We start from the raw sequence: 23,111 nt of genomic DNA, 5'->3' as shown, positions 1-23,111 counted from the left end.
CAGTAAAGGTGAAGAATTTCAGAGAAAGATCACAAAAGGAAGAGCTTGTCTCTTGCTTCTCCTTGTTGGTATAATGTTGCTAAATAATAGAGCAGGTGGAATTCTGCGTCTAGATTGTTTCTGTCTTCCCTGTCAAGAGCATAGGAATGAAATAAATGGAATATATATTTCAACAGTGGCAAAATGAAAATGAAGCTCAAGGTGTGTGAAGACAGAAATTGTAAGAGAGCATAAAGACCTCTGCAGTGGCCAGGCAGAGTGACTGATACCTATAATTCCAGCACTTTGGAAGGCCGAGACCGGAGGATCACTTGAGCCCAGGAGGGTTTTCACATAGAAAAAGCTATAAAGAATTCTCCCTTTCTGTGAGGGTTTTCACATAGAGTTATAAGCCTTTGTTGATCTTAGTTCTGATACCAGAATAAGGAAGTGTTACGTTATGTGTTGGCTTAAAGGGGTCAAAGTAGATTGGCTGACTGCCATGCTTTATCAGGTTTGCAGAGGCCAAGAGTTTCTTGGGGCTGCATACCTGAATACTACTTACTGCAGTATACTTTGTATAGCCAATACTGTGTCTTTGTCTGCTATGAATTTTCAAGGGAAAGTGAGTGAAGGTATCAACATTAATTTTTCAGAATATAAATTTGAGAAATGTATAGTTTTTTTTTTTAAACTGTGTACTGTAGAATGACTCATTTCTACCTTGACTATTTTGATATCTGAGCTTTTCATCTTTTTGTCAAGTATGGGACATCAAACAGAGCTCAGTGCAGTTTGTTGAAAGAGTACCGTAAAAAGGTTTACTTCCGTGGGGTCTGTAATGCTGTCAGTCCCATGGCTCAGTGCCCTTCGCCTAGCATTCAGCCTCCCATCTAGGTGGGAACAATGGGAAATGCAATCATAGGATATATCATTTAGAGTGGACTTGAGCAAGTCACTTAATTAGTTTGGGCCTTGATTTTTCTCAGCTTTAAAGTTGGGAGTTTAAATTCAGTTATTTAACTCTTAAAAAATTTATGAAATACTGCAGAATACAGGAAAAATGTAGAAAATATAATAGATACCAGTCAGATTTAACATACGTTAAAATAAATGTTCTTTAAAATGTCTCATTCTAAACTAATCAATGGAAGATGTAGTTTAAATAAAAATTATTAGAATTTTAGGTTTTTAGAACTAGTTGGGGCCAGAAATAAAGATTTAGAAGCTGTGGAGGTGGTGGTTAAAGCCTTAGGATTGGATTAGTTTCTCCAGAGGAGGTTCCATGCAGTGAGATGTGAGAAGGAGGAAATGACAGAGGATGGAGAACACTGAAAAGGTGTGATCACAGAGTTGGAAAGGGAAAGTGTCATGTTGGCAAAGCCAAGAGAGGAATGATAGGAAACAAGTCACATATCCATGCAATTAATTATTACTACTAATTTGCCTTTAGATAGATCTATTTACTGATTTAAAACAAAGAGAAGTTAAGGTAGGTTGAGAGAATTAATTGTTTTTTTTGTTTTTTTTTGTTTTTTTGTTTTGAGACGGAGTCTCACTCTGTCGCCCAGGCTGGAATGCAGTGGCGCGATCTCAGCTCACTGCAGGCTTCGCCTCCTGGGTTCATGCCATTCTCCTGCCTCAGCCTCCTGAGTAGCTGGGACTACAGGTGCCCACCACCACACCCAGCTAATTTTTTTTGTATTTTTTCAGTAGAGATGGGGTTTCACCCTGTTAGCCAGGATGGTCTCGATCTCCTGACCTTGTGATCTGCCCACCTCGGCCCGCCAAAGTGCTGGGATTACAGGTGTGAGCCACCGCGCCCAGCCAGAATTAATTGTTTTTTGATTAGAAGTGAAAGGCCAAAACAGTAGGGTAGCCATTTTCTGTTCACTTCCATTGGTAGAGAAAACCTTGTAGACAAAAGCCTTCTGTTTTTATTGAAGGTGGCATGACCTGTTTGCCACAGACAAACTTGGCAAGTTGGGTAAATGCTGTTCCTCCAGCTCCACTGATGTGAATAAACGAGATTTTATTCCTTCTGCCAGGATTGGTGTTAAGGCGATGACTGTGTGTCCTGCTGCTCTTTGACGGGTTTTCCTGAATATGTTTTTTGTGGTTTGTAAAATATGGACCTCACGCAAAATTATACTACAAATTTAGTTCACTCCAAACCAAAAGATCAGTGTAGAATTCAGAGCAGTTAATCTAGTAGTAGCAAAGTGGTTTTTGTGGTGGTTTTTATCTCAAATCTCCAGACTAGCATATTTAAATTCTGTACTGCACAAAAAAGCAGACTAAGAAAAAGTGTACACAGGTGATTCGAACTGAATACTTAGTAAAGAAAAGATCATTTAGTGATTAGGGGTATGGACTGGGGCAGTTTCTGTGCCTAATATTTATAATATGAATTATTTTTTGTATCAAAGTCTGTGTTTCCAGCCACACTTATACTAAAGTTTGTATGTTTATAATGAGAGTTCTTCTTCTTTCCCTTTTCAGTCACCAATTCATACTTGACACTCTCTCAGTGCTGTGCGGGTATTTATGGAAGGTTCTTTCTTAGAGCCCTCATGGAGAGCAAGGCCCTGCTGACACCTTTATGTCAGACTTCTAAACTCCAGAACTTTGAGAGAGAAAAAAAAATCTGTTGTTTAAAGCCACCTGGTTTGTGGTCCTTTGTTAGGGCAGTCCTAAGAAAGTAAAACAGTTAGGTTTTTCTGGATTTCTAGCTCATATTCAGGTCATTATCAGATATTTTCAGGTTATTATCAAAGCATTTCAGGTATTATCAGGGAGGCTGTTAAAATATATGTCATGTCAGGAATAACACACCAAAAATAAGGTTCTTATTCTCTCTCAAAGCTAAAACCCATATAGGCTTCTTCATCAGAAACCTGGGAACCCATCTTTGACTTTTCTCTCTTTTATCCCTTATATACAACCGATAAAAGTCAAGCTCCTAGACATGACACTAATGCTTTCCGTGGCTAAGGCCTTGTCTTCTGCTGCACCTCACATAACTTACCACCTATTCTGTGCTTTAGCAGTTCTCTATTCATGGCTCTCGGAGAAGTTAACATCCTTTCTAATCTTCATTACTTTTGGTGTCTCTGCTCAAAGGTTCCTCCATTATCTTCCTCACCAGCCATCTTCTGCTCATCTTTACCTGCTCTGAGGTATCTCCAGGCAAGCTGAGTGCTTCTTTTCTGTACTTCAAGAAAATATTCTCTACACTTCTGTTGCTGCACTTTCTATAATATATTTATGTGATCTATTTTGGCAACATTCTTCTCCATTAGGTTGTAACTTCAGCAGAAGACAGGGAATATCTTAGCTATCTTTGTGTCTCCAGTAACTAGCCCAGTATAATTTTTCCGATATACAAATACCATGACTTTCTCCTGCTTAAAAATCTTCACTGACTTCCATTTGCAAGTAGGATAAAATTTAAGCATCTTATTTTGTCAGGCAAGGATTTATGATCTACTGCCTTTTCAGGCTTGTCTCTTGTCCTCCTTCTGTTACTTTATGCTAAGCAATACCAAATGAATTTGTAAGTATATCATGCTGTTTCATGTTTCTAGATTTTTAAGTATTCTATTTCCTCTTCCTGGATATCCATGCATTTCTCTCTGCCTTCCCTTTTGTATCTAGTGATGTTCTCTTCATCATTCAAAAACTGGTTCAGACATTTATTCTTTTAGAAAACTTTCCTGACTCTTTTGACATAGAAGAGATTTCCATGCCTGCCTGTGTTCACCTGTGTTCCTTTATGCTGGTATTCTTTGGTATGTGATAACAGGTTATAATCTTTGATGTCATATCTAGACTTTGAGTTCCAGTCCTTCTACTCACCAGTTCTTTTTTCTTTTTCTTTTTCTTTTCTTTTCTTTTTTGAGACAAAGTCTTGCTCTGTTGACAGGCTGGAGTGCAGTGGCACGATCTCGGCTCGCCACAACCTCCAACTCTGGTTCAAGCAATTCTCCTGCCTCAGCCTCCCGAGTAGCTGGGATTATAGGCATGCGCCACCATGCCCAGCTAATTTTTGTATTTTTAGTAGAGATGGGGTTTCACCATGTTGGCCAGGATGGCCTCTATCTCCTGACCTCGTGATCTGCCCATCCTGGCCTCCCAAAGTGCTGGGATTACAGGTGTGAGCCACCATGCCCAGCCGTAGTCCTTCTACTCACCAGTTCTTTAATATAATATGAGATAAACTATTTAACTCCCCTGAGTTACAGTTTTATCATCTTTCAAAATAGGGAGATGATGTTAGCTACTTTACAGTGCTAAATGTTTTAAGTGAGATAGGATTACTGAGGATAAAAGGGTGGCCAAAATATGGGCTGGGCGTGGTGGCTCATGCCTGTAATCCCAGCACTTTGGGAGGCCGAGGCAGGCGGATCACCTGAGGTCAGGAATTCAAGACCAGCCTGGCCAACATGGCGAAACCCTGTCTCTACTAAAAATACAAAAAAAATTAGCTGGGCATGGTGGCATGCACCTGTAGTCCCAGCTACTAGGGAGGCTGAGGCAGGAGAATCTCTTGAACCCGGGAGGCAGAGGTTGCAGTGAGCTGAGATTGCGCCACTGCACTCCAGCCTGGGTGACAGAGCAAGACTCTGTCTCAAAACAAAAACAAAAAATATATATTATATATTATTTATGTATATTGTATATAATATATATTATATATTGGTAAGTTCTGTATGATAATGTTATTAAGTTATATAAGTAGGAAAAAAAGTGTTAAATTCTATAACAAAATACCCTGGGAAAGGATGAGGGAGATAGTACTTGTCTTTTGGGGGTTTGGAAAATATTTATTAAAATGGTAGCATAGAAAGAGGGCCTTGAAAGATGTGTTCAGTACGCAGATTTTTTTTTAAGTGGTAGGGCTTAAGGATATTACAAGCATAGGACAAAATGTGAACAATGACAAGAAAGAAGGAAAGTATAGTATTTATTCAGAGAATGGCAGTACTGCTGGAATAGAGAGCCACTGGAAGTGGGGCAAGGAGGCATATGGCAAAGGTTAGGCAGTGCTGGTACATTGGGACCATCTGACCATGGAGGACCTTGAATTCCCTGCCGGGATCCTGTGGGTTAGGGTGGTGTTAGAGAATTAGTGGTTAAGAGTGTGGGATCTGGAGGCAAGACCACTTAATCTTAAATCTCTGCTCCATTGCTTATTTGTAGCTGTGAGATCTTGGGCCTGCTGTCTCCTCTAAGGCCCGGTTTCCCACATTGCCATGAAAGAGTGTGAAGTTTCCCGCAGGGAGAATGCAAGGGAAGAAAATACGATACCTGAGAATAGAACTGTGAGGATTTTAATGTATATACAGTAGTCCTCCCTTAACTGCTTTTTTGCTTTCCTTGGTTTCTGTTACCTGTGGTCACCTGTGGTCTGAAAATATTAAATGGAAAATTCTGGAAAGGAACAGCCCACAGGTTTTAAGTTAAGCTTTTTTTCTAAGTAGTGTGATGAAATCTTGTGCCATTCTGCTCTATTCCACCCTGGAGGTGAATCTTCCTTTTGTCCAGTGTATCCAAGTATCCACACTACCTGCCCCTTAGTCACTTAGTAGCTGTCTCAGTTATTAGATCGACTGTTGCAGTATCTCAGTGCTTGTGTTCACATAACCCTTATTTAATAATGGCCCCAAAGCACAAGAATAATGATGCTGGCATAGTGTTATAATTGTTCTATTTTGTTACTAGTTATTGTTGTTAATCTCTTACTGTGACTAATTTGTAAATTAAATTTTATTATGTAATAGGTATGTATATAGAGGAAAAACATAGTGTGTATAGAGTTTGACAATGTCTGTGGTTTCAGGCATCCACTGGGGTCTTGGATTATATTCCTTGATGATAAGGGAGGATTACTGTATATGGTAACAAAAATATACATGAACACATGCAGGAAGGCCCAGAAAACTGTTTAATTCAGAAATAAAGTAGTAAAGTAAAACAGGTATGATTTTTTTTTTTTAAGGAGTTGATACGAGACTGAAATCATTGCTTAAGCTGGGAAGAAAGCAAAACAAAAAAAAAACCAGAGTAGAGGTGAATGACAAAAAAAGAAGGATGATAGATCAGAGGTCATGCTATGGACAAAGGGTAGATTTAGTAGGTGTAGGAGAAAGAAAAGAATAGTATTTGTGATTCAGAAAAAAAAATTAGAGTTTGAAAGTTCTCAGGTAGATCTTTCCAGATTATAATTAGGTTAACTATGTATATTTATTAAAGCAGAATAGAGGTAAATTACAGACGAAATTTTCTTTTGAAGAAGCATGGTAGAACTTGTGGTGAATAATTACAAATGGGAGCTCAAATGATTGTTCCCTACTTTCTGGCTTGGTGAGACTGGTCACATAAAAGTAGCTGGTAGAAATGTTGTTTAGCAGAGTGAAATGTGGTTTATCTACATGTTTTTCCTTTCCAGTACGGTCCAACATAATTGGTAAGTACTTACAGTAGTAGCAAGCACTTATTATAGCAGTCTCCAATGAGACTAGTCTTGTTAAGAAATTTTCCATACTACTTAACTGAACAGGAAGTACCACCACACACACAGTATTGGTTCTCAGATACCTTGTAGTTTAGATACACTACACATTGGATATCCCTTACCTAAAATGCACGGGACTAGAAGTGTTTCAGAGTTTGAGATTGGGAATATTTGCATTATACTTAGGCTTACTGGTTGAGAATTCCTAATTGGAAAATCCAAAATGTTCCATTGAGCACTTCCTTTAAGTGTTGTGTCAGTGCTCAAAAAGTTCTGGAGTTTGGAGCATTTTGGATTTTGGATTTTCTGATTTTGGGATGCTCAACCTGTATTAGATCTTCCTGAGTGCTTTGATGTACCCTAAATATGAAACATTATTCATATTTTCTTTGTGGTTTAATGCATGTTCAGAGAGGAAAAATAAGACAAGTTAAAGATGAGAGACCATAGAACCATACTTGATTTCTTAGATTTGCACTGTTCAGTGTGGTAGCCACCAGCCATTTGTGGCTATTAAGTACTTGCAATGTGGCTAGCCCAAATTGAGGTGTGATATAAAGGTGAAATCTACATTAGATATCAAAGAGTTAGTATGAAAAAATATAAAATAGCTCATTAATAGTTTTTTATATGGGTTATATGTTTGAAATGACATTAATGAAAAAAGAATGTAAAACAGCTTATTAACAATTTTCGGCTTGAAAATATGACTCATTATTTTCCTGTTGAACAGCACTGAATCTATGTATGGGGTGCTAAAAGCTTAATAAAATTTTCTGTGAATGGATTTTAAAATAAATATCATTAGATTTCTTGTTATTTTAAAGTTACATCTAATGAAAGGCATTAAACTTCAGGGATAAAGGTAACTAGTTACCAAACTTTTTAGCTGGTTAGTCTTGCTGTCTAAAAAGTAGACCTTTGCTTTTGCTTTATATGGATATCTAAGTGCATTATGGGGTTGTTTTTCATAAAAGCCTCAGCCTATGGCTAGATTGTATTATCTGATAGAGCCAGTGTTATGCTTGGTGATGCTTTTTTTCCCTTTTCCTCGTTTTAGATTTTCTAAAGCAATGTAGCTTCACTTGGAAACTTGTTAGAAATACTGATTTTGAACCCCAACCCTGTTGAATCAGAAACTAGGGGCTTGATTTAGCCCTCCAGGTGATTCTGATGCGCATGAAGTTTGAGAAACATAGTTGTAGAGGTTCCGTTGGGTAACGGTGAGCACACTGGACTCTGACTCCAGAGAAACATAGATGTGGATAATACTACTTTTATAGAATAACAAAACTCAACCTCTTTATAACCTTTATAACACATCTATTTGAAAGGAATTTCATTCTTTTCTTTTGAATTCATCACTTGTAAAACTCTTACATTCTTAGGTGGATGCTCTCCGATTGCGTTTGGAAGAGAAGGAAACCATGTTGAATAAAAAGACGAAACAAATTCAGGATATGGCTGAAGAGAAGGGGACACAAGCTGGAGAGATACATGACCTCAAGGACATGTTGGACGTGAAGGAGCGGAAGGTTAATGTTCTTCAGAAGAAGGTAAGGTGCAGGTGTTTTGAGTTCAGTGGCCCATTCCTCATACATCTTCACTCCTACCACTAAGTTATTTCTAAATGCTGTCTGAGTTTCTTGCTTATTCTTCAGTGTATATTTTTGTGATTAGTAATTTGGAACTGTTGTTGCAGTAGGTAGATTGTTAAGACTGCTCTATATACCCAGTTTTTAAAAATTTAAACACTGTTAGTATCTTCCAGTAGTGCTTTTCATGCTGTTTATCAAAAGTGCCTTGTAAATTGCCAAAGTGTTTGAACTGACATTCTTTTGCCCCTTCTATCTTTTGTTGAAACTGTACTAAATTGGTTTAGTACATGGACTTGGGATGGTACAACTTCATTTATGGGTTTAATAAGATGACAATTTTAAGCTGAGACCAGTAGCATCCAGACAAACACATAATTCATATATGAGCAAAAAAAATGTGTGTGTTTATGTATTTCAGTACAAATCTTACTGTTCCTTAGTGCTGGTTCTTTCCTCTTTTTTCAGTTAATATATTTTGGTATTCTCTCCAAGGGTTTCTTCATTGTTGTTACTAATAGCATTGTATGGATGTACTATATTTAGCAAAATTTCTACTGATAGACATTTATTTTGCTAAAAATTTCTTCCTTTACATAAAATGATTAATTGTAAAAAATGTTGTACATGTTTAGTTTATACATATGTCAAGTCAAGTATATTTCTAGGATAAAGTCCTTGAAGTTGAACTGCTGAGTGAAAGGATATGCATTTATAATTTTGACGGATTTTGCCAAGTAGCCTTAAAGAGACTGTACCAAGTTTCATTTCTACTATCCGTGATGAAAGTGTTATATTCCCACATACTTGTCTACGGAGTGTGTTAAAAGACTTGTTTACTTTTTGGCAATCTGATAGGTGAGCAAACAATGTCAGTGTAGTTGCAGTTCTTTCATTATAAGTAAAGTTGAACGTATTTTTATATTTAAAATCCTTTGTATTTTTTGTTATTTGTTTATATGCTTTACCCATTTTTATTTTGAGTTCTGCTTTTTTAAAAGTTGATTTGTAGAAATCCCTTCCCAATTTAAAAATTAGCTCTTTTGTCTGATGTGAGTTCTAAACATTTCTTCCTGTTTGGCTTATTTATTGAGATGGAGTCTCACTTTGTCACCCAGACTGGAGTGCAGTGGCACGATCTCGGCTCAGTGCAACCTCTGCCTCCTGGGTTCCAGTGTTCCCCTGCCTCAGCCTCCCAAGTAGCTGGGACTACAGGTGCCCACCACCACATCTGGTTAATTTTTTGTATTTTTAGTAGAGACGGAGTTTCACCATGTTGGCCAGGCTGGTCTTGAACTCCTGATCTGAGGCGATCCACCCGCCTCGGCCTCCCAAAGTGCTGGGATTACAGGCGTGAGCCACCACACCCAGCCCTTGTTGAGCTTTAATATGTTTGTTGGCCATTTGTATATCTTCTTTTGAGAACTGTCTATTCTTTTGAGAATTGTCTATTCATGTCCTTAGCCCACTTTTTGATGGGATTATTTGTTTTTTACTTGATGATTTGAATTCCTTATAGATTCTGGATATTAGTCCTTTGTCAGATGCATAGTTTATGAATATTTTCTCCAATTCTGTAGGTTGTCTGTTTACTCTTCTGATTATTTATTTTGCTGTGCAGAAACTTTTTAGTTTAATTAAGTCCCATCTGTTTATCTTTTTGTTGCATTTGCTTTTGGGTTCTTGTTCATGAAGTCTTTGCATCTAGAAGAGTTTTTCCAGTGTTATCTTCTAGAATTTTTATGGTTTAAAGTCTTAGATTTAAGTCTTTGATCCATCTTGAGTTGATTTTTGTGTAAGGTGAGAGATGAGGATCCAGTTTCATTTTTCACATGTGGCTTGCCAGTTATCCCAGCACCATTTGTTGAATAGGGTGTCCTTTCCCTGCTTTATGTTTTTGTTTACTTTGTCGAAGATCAGTTGGCTGTAAGTATCTGGCTTCATTTCTGGGTTCTCTATTCTGTTCCATTGGTCTGTGTGCCTATTTTTATACCAGTGCCATGATTGGTTTTGGCGACTATAGCCTTGTAGTATAGTTTGAAGTTGGGTAATGTGATGCCTCCACATTTGTTCTTATTGCTTAGTCTTGCCTTGGCTATGCAGGCTCTTTTTTGGTTCCATATGAATTTTAGGATTGTTTTTTCTAGTTCTGTGAAGAATGATGATGGTATTTTGATGGCAATTTCATTGAGTGTGTAGATTGCTTTTGGCAGTGTGGTCATTTTCACAATATTGATTCTACCCATCCATGAGCATGGGATGTGTTTCCATTTGTTTGTGTCGTCTGTGATTTCTTTCAGCAGTTTTGTAGTTTTCCTTGTAGAGGTCTTTCATTTCCTTATTTAGGTCTTTTACTGTTTTTTTGCAGTTATTGTAAATGGAGTTGAGTTCTTGATTTGATTCTCAGCTTGGTAACTATTGGTGTATAGTAGTGCTGCTGATTTGTGTACATTAATTTTATATCCTGAAACTTTACTGAATTCATTTGTCAGATCTAGGAGCTTTTGGATGAGTCTTTAGGGCTTTCTAGGTATATGACCTTATCATCAGCGAACAATGATAGTTTGACTTCCTCTTTACTGATTTGGATGTCCTTGATTTCTTTCTCTTGTTTGATTGCTCTGACGAGGACTTCCAGTACTGTTGAATAGAAGTGGTGAAAGTGGGCATCCTTATCTTGTTCCAGTTCTCAGGGGAAATGCTTTCAACTTTCCCCCGTTCAGCATAATGTTGGCTGTGGCTTTGTCATAGATGGCTTAAGGTATGTCCCTTGTGTGCCAATTTTGCTGAGGGTTTTAATCATAAAGGGATGCTGGATTTTGTTAACTGCTTTTTTGGGGTCTATTGAGATGATCATCTGATTTTTGTTTTATTTTGTTTGTGTTAGTTTTGATCTTTCAATAGTAATATTTTCAAGTAATAGACTTAATAGTTTCAAAACATTTTTCACTTCTAATGCACTTGATCATTGTGTAGTTTTCATACATTTACTTCTTATTAGGCACAATAGCATGTTGGTAAGAAATATGACCAGACAACTTTTAGTGGATTAGAAGTTACTTGTAATTTTTACTATGATTAATAATGTGTAAGCCTTTTGGGCTCCATTTCCTATTAAACTTTTCTTTAAGTGTAGGATATTATTAGTAAAATATGAATTTTTAAAATTTCACTGGTTATTGCAGTTGTGGAGTTTGTGAGGAGGGGAGTGATTTAATTATTTGATTTCATACAGTGCAAGTTTCTGAAGGCATCTGGATGCACAAAGACTTGATTAACCACTGTGCCAGCAGCCTGTTTGTTGCTCTAGGCTGATTATACCCAAAATGTTGGTGACATGATGGATTATCACTTTCATTAGGTCATAAGTGTTAGGGGCATATATTTTATAACATTTATTTTGCAGCTCCTATTTTCTTCGCTCTCATTCTGTAAGGATTACTTCATTTAAAACCAAAGTGTTGAAAGATTGCATGGGTCTTCAGTCATTAAACTTTGCCTTTCAGATCATGAGAACATGACAGCAAGCTACTAAAAAAGCCTTAGATGATTAATGTTACTGGGAGAAAAGATATACTGGTTAGAATTCAAAGATTGTTTGGAAGTAACGCATTTCTTATTTTTAACTAGGTAAAAATTTTTAGAAAAGTTTTTGTATTAGTTTATTTTCACACTGATATAAAGATACTACCTGAGACTAAGTAATTTATGAAGAAAAGAGGTTTAATTGACTCACATTTCCATATCTGAGTCGCTAGGGAGGCTTCGGGAAACTTACAATCACGGCAGAAGGTGAAGGGGCAGCAAGGTACATCTTACATGGCAGCAGGAGAGAGAGAGACAGACACGCACACACACACATCATGCAAATCTTGTATATATTTTCTTTGTCCTTCCTCTTCATCCTTCACAGGAGGCAGCAGAGCAGAGGATCAGTAATTGTGCTCTCTTAGTACACCACACTGCCCCAATAATTCATCACGTTACAGACTTTTCTGTGTCTTAAAACTTACCAGATAGTTAGTACAACTGTTTTCAAAATTTGTTTATGTTATTAGTGCTTCTTTTTTATTTTATTTTATTAATTAGTTTATTTTTTGAGACTGAGTCTCACTCTGTTACCCAGGCCGGAATGCAGTGGCATGATCTTGGCTCCCTGCAACCTCTGCCTCCTGGGTTCAAGTGATTCTCCTGCCTCAGCCTCCTGAGTAGCTGGGATTACAGGCGCCTGCCACCTCACCCAGCTAATTTTTGTGTTTTTAGTGGAGACGGGGTTTCACCGTGTTGGTCAGGCTGGTCTCAAACTTCTGACCTCAGATGATCCCCCCGTCTCGGCCTCCCAAAGTGCAGGGATTACAGGTATGAGCCACCTAGTTTGGCCTAGTACTGCTTTGTAGACAATTACCTTTATGCCTTTTATTTTCAGTGCTCAGATCCTTCCCATTCTGTGTACTTTTTTTGTTGACGTTACTGTATTAATGTGGTCAGAATCAACATTTGTGATGTATTTCCAGCACCATTGTTGGCTGATAAAATAGAGATAGCTTTAAATTTAGTATCCATAAAAAATAAAATGAATACAGTAGGTTTAGAGACAGTTTAAAGTTCTCAAGGGATATATGTATTTTTTAAAAATTATATAAAAATAACTTTAAAGTAATAATTTTTTTTTTCTTGGTAAAACATGCAGTTTTATGTATTTTTAGGCAGGAGTAACAACTTTTTCCACACTTCCATCCAGAGAACAAAGGTCAAAACAGCATTTATTATTCTAGCCATATTTTTACTGTTTAAACTTTTGAAATTTTGTGTAGGACCATGGAGAGAAGAGTAGTGCTTACAGCTGAAACTTAGTTTTAATACAGTATCATCTATACATATATATTGGTTGATTTGTTTGTTTTTGAAACAGGGTCTCAAAAACAGCCCAGGCTGGAGTGCAGTGGTGCAATTATGGCTCACTGCAACCCTTGTGTCTGGGGCTCAAGCAGTCCTCCTACCTCACTTCCTGAGTAGCTGGGACTACAGGCACACGCCACCACGCCCTGCTAATTTTTTGTATTTTTTGTAGAGATAGGGTTTCACCATGTTGGCCAGGCTGGTCTCGAACTCTTGGACTGAAGTGATCTGCCCGCCTTGGCCTCCCAAAGTGCTGGGATTACAGGCATGAGCCACCATGCCAGACATCTTTTTTTCATTTTGTGTTATCATTTATTTATTTCTGAAACTCAGCCAATATGATGTATAGAGACAAATACATAGATATTGACAGGCAAAAAGTCATGGAGATAAAGTGAATTACTTGAACAAGACTTCAGATTGAATATGATTATTCTTTAGTTTTCATTCATTTGCCTGCTTTGTGAGGTATTAGGAATGACATGGGTGGTGGTAGATACAACATAGGAAAATTTCACCTGCTTAATATTACTTCAACTAATCTGTGGGACCATAGTCCCTTGGCCATCACCAAGACTGAGAAGAATCGAATCAAGATTTTGCTTTAGGGGAAGGTTGTTTTGAATATCTTAGGGGAATTTACAGTGCACTCCCCTGCAGCTTACATTACGAAGCATTTTGGTGTGGGATAAAATGTTCATAACTCTGTGTGTTATCCTTAAACAGAGTCTTTGAAGCAGTTCCCTCAGACAGCACAGGAGATTTTCCTACTGAAGGAACTCAGGTGCAGTTTAGGCACACTTATGTGTGGAGACTATCCATCTCATAGTTTACTACTGAGTAGCAACAACCCCCTACCCTCTCTCCCCCAGTCAGAGGCTTCTCCTAATAGCCATGGCAGTAAAAATAGAACAGTAGAACTAAAATATTTTCCAGAAGCAGAACATATTCGTAGGGAAAGGATAAATTCAGAGTTATTTACAACTCTCTTATCTTCAAACCATTACATATAAATTGATCAAATAAAAATAGCTAGTCTAATGTGTTTTGAGCAGTTATTACCATTTTTATTAATTATTTATATTGCTTATTTTTGGATCATGATATTTCCAGCTTTTTATTTGATGAGTCAACATCTTAAGATTCCTAATGAGAATGGGATATAAAAAATAATTGGGTCATTGTTAACAATGATAAGTCATTTTGACAGTATGTTCACTTGATATGATCAATGATACTTCACCTCTGTGATTCTCTTCCCCAAAACGCACAACCCCAGTCCAATTATGAACAAAACAGTAGACAAATCCTAGTTAAGAAACATTTCACCAAACACCTGACCAGTAGTAGTTAAAACTGCCAAGCTTCCAAAAACTAGGAAAGTCCAAGAAACTGTCACAGCCAAGAAGAGCCCAAGGAGACATGCCATCCAAACATAATGACATATCCTGGGCAGTGTCTGGAAACAGAAAAATGACAGCAGACAGAAACTAAGGACATGCGAATAAAGCACGGACTCTTGTTGAGAATAATGTGTCTGTGTTGATTAATTGTGAGAAATGTATCATACTAATGTAAGATGTTAACAGTATGGGAATCTGGCTTCTGGGTTCCCAGGAACTCTGTATCACTTTCTCTGTACCATCCTTACCTCTCTGCAAATCCAAAACTATTCTGAACAAAAAGTGCATTTAAAAAATCAATTCAAATTTGGCAGTGTATTAGGGTTAAGAATAACAAAGTAACAGTGATTTTGAGAGAGCTCAAAAATAAAAAATTTGGAATGGCATTCTTTTCAAAGTTTGGTGGACCCAAAACCTGTAAATACTTCAGTAGAGGAGATCAGGGATTTTTGCCTTCGGAACATTAAGGTCGTATGAATTTATTGGGGAAGAAGGAAGGCTACAAAGTAGTCACCCTAATTCTGTTTGTCTTCTTTGCCCCTGGCTTCCGGATCTCTCTCCAAGTCACCATAAACCATTTGCACTCCAATATTGAGTACCTCATGAACAACCAGGACAGATTTGATCTAAGAAAGACTCAATGCAAGAAATCCCTGTTATATTCCAGTGGGGAGTGTTATGTGGAATGGACCCCTCCATTTGAACTCTTAAATTCTGTTTCAATTCAGGTCATTATTCTCCTCTGCTTTCCTCGGAGGTTTATACAAATCTTAGGTACACGAGGAAACCATCTTTTTTTTTTTTTTTTTTTTTTTCATAACAAAATAATCTTTTTTTTTCTTTTTTCTTTTTTATTATACTTTAGGGTTTTAGGGTACATGTGCACAATGTGCAGGTTTGTTACATATGTATCCATGTGCCATGTTGATTTCCTGCACCCATTAACTCGTCATTTAGCATTAGGTGTATCTCCTAATGCTGTCCCTCCCCCCTCCCCACACCCCACAACAGTCCCCGGAGTGTGATGTTCCCCTTCCTGTGTCCATGAGTTCTCATTGTTCAATTCCCACCTATGAGTGAGAACATGCGGTGTTTGGTTTTTTGTCCTTGCGATAGTTTACTGAGAATGATGTTTTCCAGTTTCATCCATGTCCCTACAAAGGACACGAACTCATCATTTTTTATGGCTGCATAGTATTCCATGGTGTATATGTGCCACATTTTCTTAATCCAGTCTATCGTTGTTGGACATTTGGGTTGGTTCCAACTCTTTGCTATTGTGAATAGTGCCGCAATAAACATACGTGTGCATGTGTCTTTATAGCAGCATGATTTATAGTCCTTTGGGTATATACCCAGTAATGGGATGGCTGGGTCAAATGGTATTTCTAGTTCGAGATCCCTGAGGAATCGCCACACTGACTTCCACAATGGTTGAACTAGTTTACAGTCCCACCAACAGTGTAAAAGTGTTCCTATTTCTCCACATCCTCTCCAGCACCGGTTGTTTCCTGATTTTTTAATGATGGCCATTCTAACTGGTGTGAGATGGTATCTCACTGTGGTTTTGATTTGCATTTCTCTGATGGCCAGTGATGATGAGCATTTCTTCATGTGTTTTTTGGCTGCATAAATGTCTTCTTTTGAGAAGTGTCTGTTCATGTCCTCTGCCCACTTTTTGATGGGGTTGTTTGTTTTTTTCTTGTAAATTTGTTTGAGTTCTTTATAGATTCTGGATATTAGCCCTTTGTCAGATGAGTAGGTTGCAAAAATTTTCTCCCATTGTGTAGGTTGCCTGTTCACTCTGATGATAGTTTCTTTTGCTGTGCAGAAGCTCTTTAGTTTAATGAGATCCCATTTGTCGATTTTGGCTTTTGTTGCCATTGCTTTTGGTGTTTTAGACATGAAGTCCTTGCCCACGCCTATGTCCTGAATGGTATTGCCTAGGTTTTCTTGTAGGATTTTAATGGTTTTAGGTCTAACATATAAGTCTTTAATCCATCTTGAATTAATTTTTGTATAAGGTGTAAGGAAGGGATCCAGTTGCAGCTTTCTACATATGGCTAGCCAGTTTTCCCAGCACCATTTATTAAATAGGGAATCCTTTCCCCATTTCTTGTTTTTGTCAGGTTTGTCAAAGATCAGATAGTTGTAGCTATGCGGCATCATTTCTGAGGGCTCTGGGAAACCGTCTTTTGAGCCAGGGTTCTTTCTCAGTGCCAGGCACTTTTCTATGTGAATTACATCAACAGGTAACCCTGTGAGCCGTGTTTCTACCTAACGCTGTTGACAAATTTCAATCCCGTTTAATTTCACACAACTGCCCAACTTTTGGTGGCTCAGAAGATAACAGGTAAAGATAACCAAGTAGCCACCAAATAAGACTAGGAGGCTTTCTGCAAAAAAGACAGCTTTCTGAAATGCTTGGTGAAACTGTTCATTAGACAGAATGTACATCACTGGATTGATGATGGAGTTTAAAAACAGCTCAGCAAGGCTGGGTGCAGTGGCCCATGCCTGTAATCCCAGCACTTTGGGAGACCGAGGCTGGTGGATCACGTGAGGTCAGGATTTTGAGACCAGCCTGGCCAACATGGTGAAACCCTGTCTCTACTGAAAATACAAAAATTAGCTGGGAGTAGTGGCAGGTGCCTGTAATCCCAGCTACTTGGGAGGCCGAGGCAGGAGAATTGCTTGAAGCCGGGAGGCGGAGGTTGCAGTAAGCTGAGATTGTACCATTGCATTCTAGCCTGGGAGACAAGAGTGAGACTTGGTATCCGAAAAAAAAAAAAAAAAAGCTCAGCAAGATGAAGATGTTTAATATGGTTGGGTATCTTGGCTGGCAGAGACACAATAAAGAGGGGCAGCCAGCAGATGATAAAAGCCCCTAAAATCATCCCCAGGGTTTCTATGGCTTTCCTTGTTTGAAAGTGAATTTCCTATTGTTCTAGGACACTATCAGCATGCTTGATTTTCATGTGGTTAACAAGCAGAGGAGAGCCAGTTAAGTGCCTTTGCCTCTCACGGAGGCTGGGGTTGAGGGAGCAGAGTGAGCTGTGATGACCTGGGCAGTGGTGCTGTGATGATGGCTTCTGGATGTTCTTGTTGGGCAATGTGTGAAGATGATGAATAACACAGCCAGAATGTAGAAGGTCTTACATGTGGAGTATGTGGTGCAGGAGATCTAGGAGAAGAGCACTGGGAGAAGAGATACAATTTGAGATGGCCCATTTACTATACTACAGGGCATTGGTGATGGCCCAGTACCTGGTCAGAGCAACAGACAGAAATATAGGTTGGAGGCCATGTAGCACGTGATGCTAGAAGACAGCCAGATGTTGCATAGGAGTTGGTCAAATTTCCAGATGTGTGTGATGGTATATGTGATGCTCATGGATATGAACAAGATGAAAACCAAGGGACTTGTGCTCCAAGGAGCCAGTGAGATAGTTGGCTGGTGTATGTAGCTTCCTGGTGAGGAAGATGGTGGTAAGCAGAAAGGTGTTGGAGAGAGCTGTTGTCAGTGTGATGATGGAAAGGACCACAGCAAGAGATCTCTAGCCCCTGGAAGCTCCCAGCTCCTAAGCCTCTGGTATTTTTGTAGTATCAAGGGATCCGTTGGAGGCCTGCTGGAGGATGTCTTCCATTGGATGGTGCCTTCTAGGGAGCTTTCTGTTCCACAGTCATAGCTTCTCCTTTCACAGTTGTCTGTAAAAGGTCATCTTTCCATTTCCTACTTCTGTGTACATCAGAAGAGCAAACCACAACAGAAAATCTCCAAGGCTTGATTACATGAAGAACACTGAGGTGACTCCTAGCTACAGTTAAAGGCTTTTCCCAAATCAGATGAATCCCAAGATGTCCCTATGTTCTGGAACTCTGATAGACACATGCTGAATATGTTAGACAATTGCAGGTTATCACACCACTGTGGGCAAAGCTCCACAATTTCTTGCCTTTGGCATTTTGACTCTTTTTAAGGCTTGAGACTTTATACGTGTTTAACTGTGCCTTCAGAATATTTCCCATCCTATTCCAAAGAGACTGTGGGTTCAGGTTGCTGCCTGGGAGCTTTTAAAATTAGAGACAAAAGGGAGTACCAGCTTATTCAGAGAAGAAGTCCAGTCAACAGCTCATAGTTTTCCTAGGTGAATCCTGACATATGATTGGTACTTAATTTTGGTTCCTTTTCCACTGACTGTTTTTGAGCCTGAAAAGACAAACATTACAGTTACCGAAGCTTGAAGAATGCAAGAGAAGGTAAAACAAACGGATCACTGTGCGTTTGCCAAGAGGGGCAGGTGTTCGAAGCCCCTCCCTGGCTGTGCGTGTGGAATGCTGGGCTTGCCCTCCTGGGCCCTCCTTTCTTCACATGGTTGGATTCTGGCCTACATGATCACAGCCCCCAGCCCTGCACCTTCCTCTGGCCCTTTCCCTTCCTGCACTTTTGGGATACTCCTTTTCTTTTTTCTTTTTTGTTAATTAATAACTTTATTCGTTTGGAGTAGTTTGGGAAGTTTCCAAGTGTGCCTGTCACCTGAATAATGTACATTGTATCCAATAGGTAATTTTTCATTTCTCCCCTGCCTGCCTCCCCCTGCTCTGAGTCTCCAGTGTCCGTTATACCACCTGTATGCCTTTGGGTAGTCAGCACTGCCTCCCACTCACAAGTGAGAACATGCAGTATTTGCTTTTCCATTCCTGAGTTACTTCACTGAGGATGATGGCCTCCAGTTCCAAACAGGTTGCTGCAAAAGACATGATTTCTTTTTTTTTTCATGGCCGAGTAGTATTCCATGGTGTGTGTGTGTGTGTGTGTGTGTGTGTGTGTATGTCTATATGTATCTGTATATGTATGTGTGTGTGTATATATACCTGTGTATTTATACACACACACACACACACACACACTTTCTGTTTCTTGCCTTATACAAAAATTAACCAAGGTGGATTAAAGACTTAATCTAAGACCCGAAACCATAAAGATTCTGGAAGATAACACAGGGAAAACTCTTCTGAACATTGGCTTAGGGGAAGGATTTATGACGAGGATCTCAAAAGCACAACAAAATAAAAATGAATAAATGGGACTTAATGGACTTAATTAAACTAAAAAGCTTCTGTACAGCAAAATAAATAATCAGAAGAGTAAATAGACCGCCTACAGAATGGGAGAAAATATTTGCATCATATTCAACAAAATACTAATATCCACAGTCTACAAGGAACTTAAATCAGCAAGAAAAAAATAAATAATGCCATAAAAAATGGGCAAATAGCATGAATAGACATTTCTGAAAAGAAGATATACAAATGCCCAAAAATGTATGAAAAAATGCTCAACATCACTAATCATCAGGGAAATGCAAATTAAAATCACAATGAGATACCACCCTACCCCATCCAGAAGGGCTATTATTAAAAAGTTAAAAAATAATAGCTGGTATCATGGATGTGGTGAAAAGGCAACTCTTACACACTGTTGGAGCAAATGTAAATTAGTACAACCCTTATGGAAAACTCTATGGATATTTCTCAAAGAACTAAAAGTAGATTTATCATTTCAGGCTGGGCGTGGTAGCTCACACCTGTAGTCCCAGCACTTTGGGAGGCTGAGGCAGACGGATCACCTGTGGTCAGGAGTCCGAGACAAACCTGGCAACGTGGCCAACGTGGCGAAACCCCATATCTACTAAAAATAAAAAAATTTGACAGGCATATTGGTGCGTGCCTGTAGTCTCAGCTACTTGGGAGGCTGAGGCACAAGAATTGCTTGGACCTGGGAGGTGGAGGTTGCAGTGAGCCTGGATCGTGCCACTGCACTCACAGGGCGAGACTTCATCTCACACACAAAAAAAGATTTATCATTTCATCCAGCAGTCCCACTACTAAGTGTCTACCCAAAGGAAAAGAAGTCATTCTGAAAAAAAAGACATCTGTGATGTGGAATCAACCTAAGTGCCCATCAACCAATGAATGGATAAAGAAAATTAAACTTTTTTTTTTTTTTGAGACGGAGTCTCTCTCTGTCGCCCAGGCTGGAATGCAGTGGCGTGATCTCGGCTCACTGCAAGCTCTGCCTCCTGGGTTCACACTATTCTCCTGCCTCAGCCTCCCGAGTAGCTGGGACTACAGGCGCCCACCACCACGCCCGGCTAATTTTTTGTATTTTTAGTAGAGACGAGGTTTCACCATGTTAGCCAGGATGGTCTCGATCTCCTGACCTTGTGATCTGCCCGCCTCAGCCTACCAAAGTGCTGGGATTACAGTCGTGAGCCACTGCACCTGGCTGATAAGTATTTTTTTAAAAGCCCTGAGAAATGACAGTGTAGGATTTTAATAATGACTAGTATTAACATTATGAGAGTAATACGTGTTCGAGGTAAAAAAAAAAAAAAAAAAAAAAAAAAAAAAAAAAAAAAAAAAAAAAAAAAGAATTGCCAAAACATATGGAGTGAAATTAAAGTTCCTTCTCCCATCCTTTGCTCCTCTCAGTGCAGTTCTTTAGGGATATTAGCTGTGGTTAACAGTTCTTTGTGGGCCGTTTCATAAAGTTTCTATGCATATCAAGCATTTATGTGTTATATACCTTTTAAAAAACAACTGGAATCATACTTTTTATTAATTTAAAAATAAACATTTTAGTATCTTATATGCTGCTTTATCTCACTTAAAAAATATCTATATGGTTTTCTGAATCACACTTCTACCATAATTTAACTAAATTTCACCTAAGCTTTACAGGTAGATGAAGATAGGGGTTTTTCTTATTTTATTTTATTTTATTTTTTTGAGACAGAGTCTCGCTCTGTTGCCCAGGCTGGAATGTAGTGGTGCAGTCTTAGCTCACTACAGCCTCTGCCTCCCGGGTTCAAACAATTCTCTCCTGCCTCAGCCCCCTGAGTAGCTGGGATTACAGGTGTGCGCCACCACACCTGGCTAATTTTTGTATTATTAGTAGAGACGGGGTTTTACCATGTTGGCCAGGCTGGTCTCGAACTCCTGACCTCATGATCTGCTCACCTCGGCCTCCCAAAGTGCAGGGATTACAGTTGTGAGCTACCACGCCCGGCCTCTTGTTTATTATAGTATAATGTTTATTATAGCATAATGACCTAACCATCTCATTCATGAGTTAATATTGTATGCATCTAAAATATTGATAGCTGTTTAATTGTCCACCAAAAGTCTTTCACTGATTTACGCTGAGAATGTTTTTCTGCACAGTTTCATTAAACATTTGTTATCAAACCTTTTTAAATTTCCACTGACTTGGTAGGCAATTCTGAAGTGTCTCTTTTCTTGCTTAGTATTTATTTAAAGTTGAGTTCTCATTGAGCATTTTTTCATAGGTTTTTGTTTTGTCTTAATTGGGAGGTATATGTTCATTTCTTTTCTGTTTGATGATGATGTATTTTTTCTTGTTGATTTATAGGAAGTTTTTCTCTAGTAAATACATTGGTCTATTTCCTTCTATGTTTTACAAATACATTTTCCTTTTTTTTTTTTTTTTAACTTCATTTATGTATTTATTTGGGGGTTTATGTCACCAAATTTAGTAGTACTTTTCTTTATGTCCTCTCAGTTTTAGGTCACACTTTGAAAGCCCTTATACATGCCAAAGTCATTTTTATTTTTATATTTTTTTGAGAAAGGGTCTTGCTCTGTCACCCAGGTTGGAGTGCAATGTCGCAATCTCGGCCCACTGCAACCTCTACCTCCCAGGCTCAAGCCAACCTCCCACCTCAGACTCTTGAGTAGCTGGGCTGCAGCCACACACACCACCATGCCCAGCTAATTTTTTAGCTTTCCGTAGAGACAGGGTTTTGCCATGTTGCCCAGGCTGGCCTTGAACTGCTGGGCTCAAGCAGTCTGCTCTTGCCAAGGTTATTAAATAATTCATACATGCTTTTCTCTGGTACTTTTAAAGTTTCTTTTTTTACACTTAAAAATTAGTTTATAAAATTTATATATTACTCTAATGGTTCAGTTTTATGTTTTTACATGTGACTGGCTAGTTGTCATTATAGTATTTATTAAGTAATCCACCCTTTCTCTTCTGATTTGAAATGCCACAAATAAATTATCAGATTAGTAGATTGTTTTGCTGTATTAATTTTATTTTTGCAGGAATTTCTCACTCTTCTCACTCGTTTACTTTTTCAGATGAACCTTAGTATGATTTTGTCAAATTTTCCTCTTCCAAAAAATGACCTTGTTACTTTTTTTATTGAATGTGGTATCTCAGAATTCAAGTGAAGAAAGGGTTTCAAAGAGGAGAGGATGATCAGCTTTTTCAAATACTGCTGATGAGTTACAAAAAAAAATGAAAATTGACTATTGGCTTTAATAAAGTGAAGATCCAAATATCTAAAAAACCATCATGCAGAAGAAAGATTAGACTTGTTCAGTATGGCCCCACATTAACTCAATCAGCAGATACTCTAAGGAGTCAATTCTAAAGAGGGTCAAACTGTCCAAAACTGACAACACACTACCTGGGAGGAAATCCATTCATTCATTATAAGTGGACATATGGCGAAATTAAAGTGTAATCCGTCACTTTATCTAATTTTACTATATGTCCAACAGAGTGGGGAAAGTTTGTAGTTTGTGCCTAGTTTCTCCTGTGATTATCTATTACTTTAAACAATATTTTAAAACTTTCTGTGTCTTGATGTAACACATTTAAAAATGAAGCCACGTTTATTGACTACT

The 23,111-nt window shown here is 38.5% G+C and overlaps 1 protein-coding gene across 10 annotated transcripts in view; it reads left to right on the top strand.

The window, feature by feature from the left end:
- ERC1 (ELKS/RAB6-interacting/CAST family member 1) overlaps positions 1-23,111 on the top strand; it is a 490,329-nt gene that overhangs the window by 134,306 nt on the left and 332,912 nt on the right. For all 10 annotated transcript variants that reach the window (XM_055281162.2, XM_055281160.2, XM_055281164.2 and 7 more), the window contains one exon: positions 7,885-8,052. In XM_055281162.2, the coding sequence (XP_055137137.2) occupies positions 7,885-8,052 (168 nt within the window). The remainder of the gene's footprint in view (positions 1-7,884; positions 8,053-23,111) is intronic.

This window comes from Symphalangus syndactylus, chromosome 5 (genome assembly GCF_028878055.3).
Source record: "Symphalangus syndactylus isolate Jambi chromosome 5, NHGRI_mSymSyn1-v2.1_pri, whole genome shotgun sequence".
Classification (NCBI taxonomy): Eukaryota; Metazoa; Chordata; class Mammalia; order Primates; family Hylobatidae; genus Symphalangus; species Symphalangus syndactylus.
This window is presented reverse-complemented; position numbering and strand designations above follow the sequence as displayed.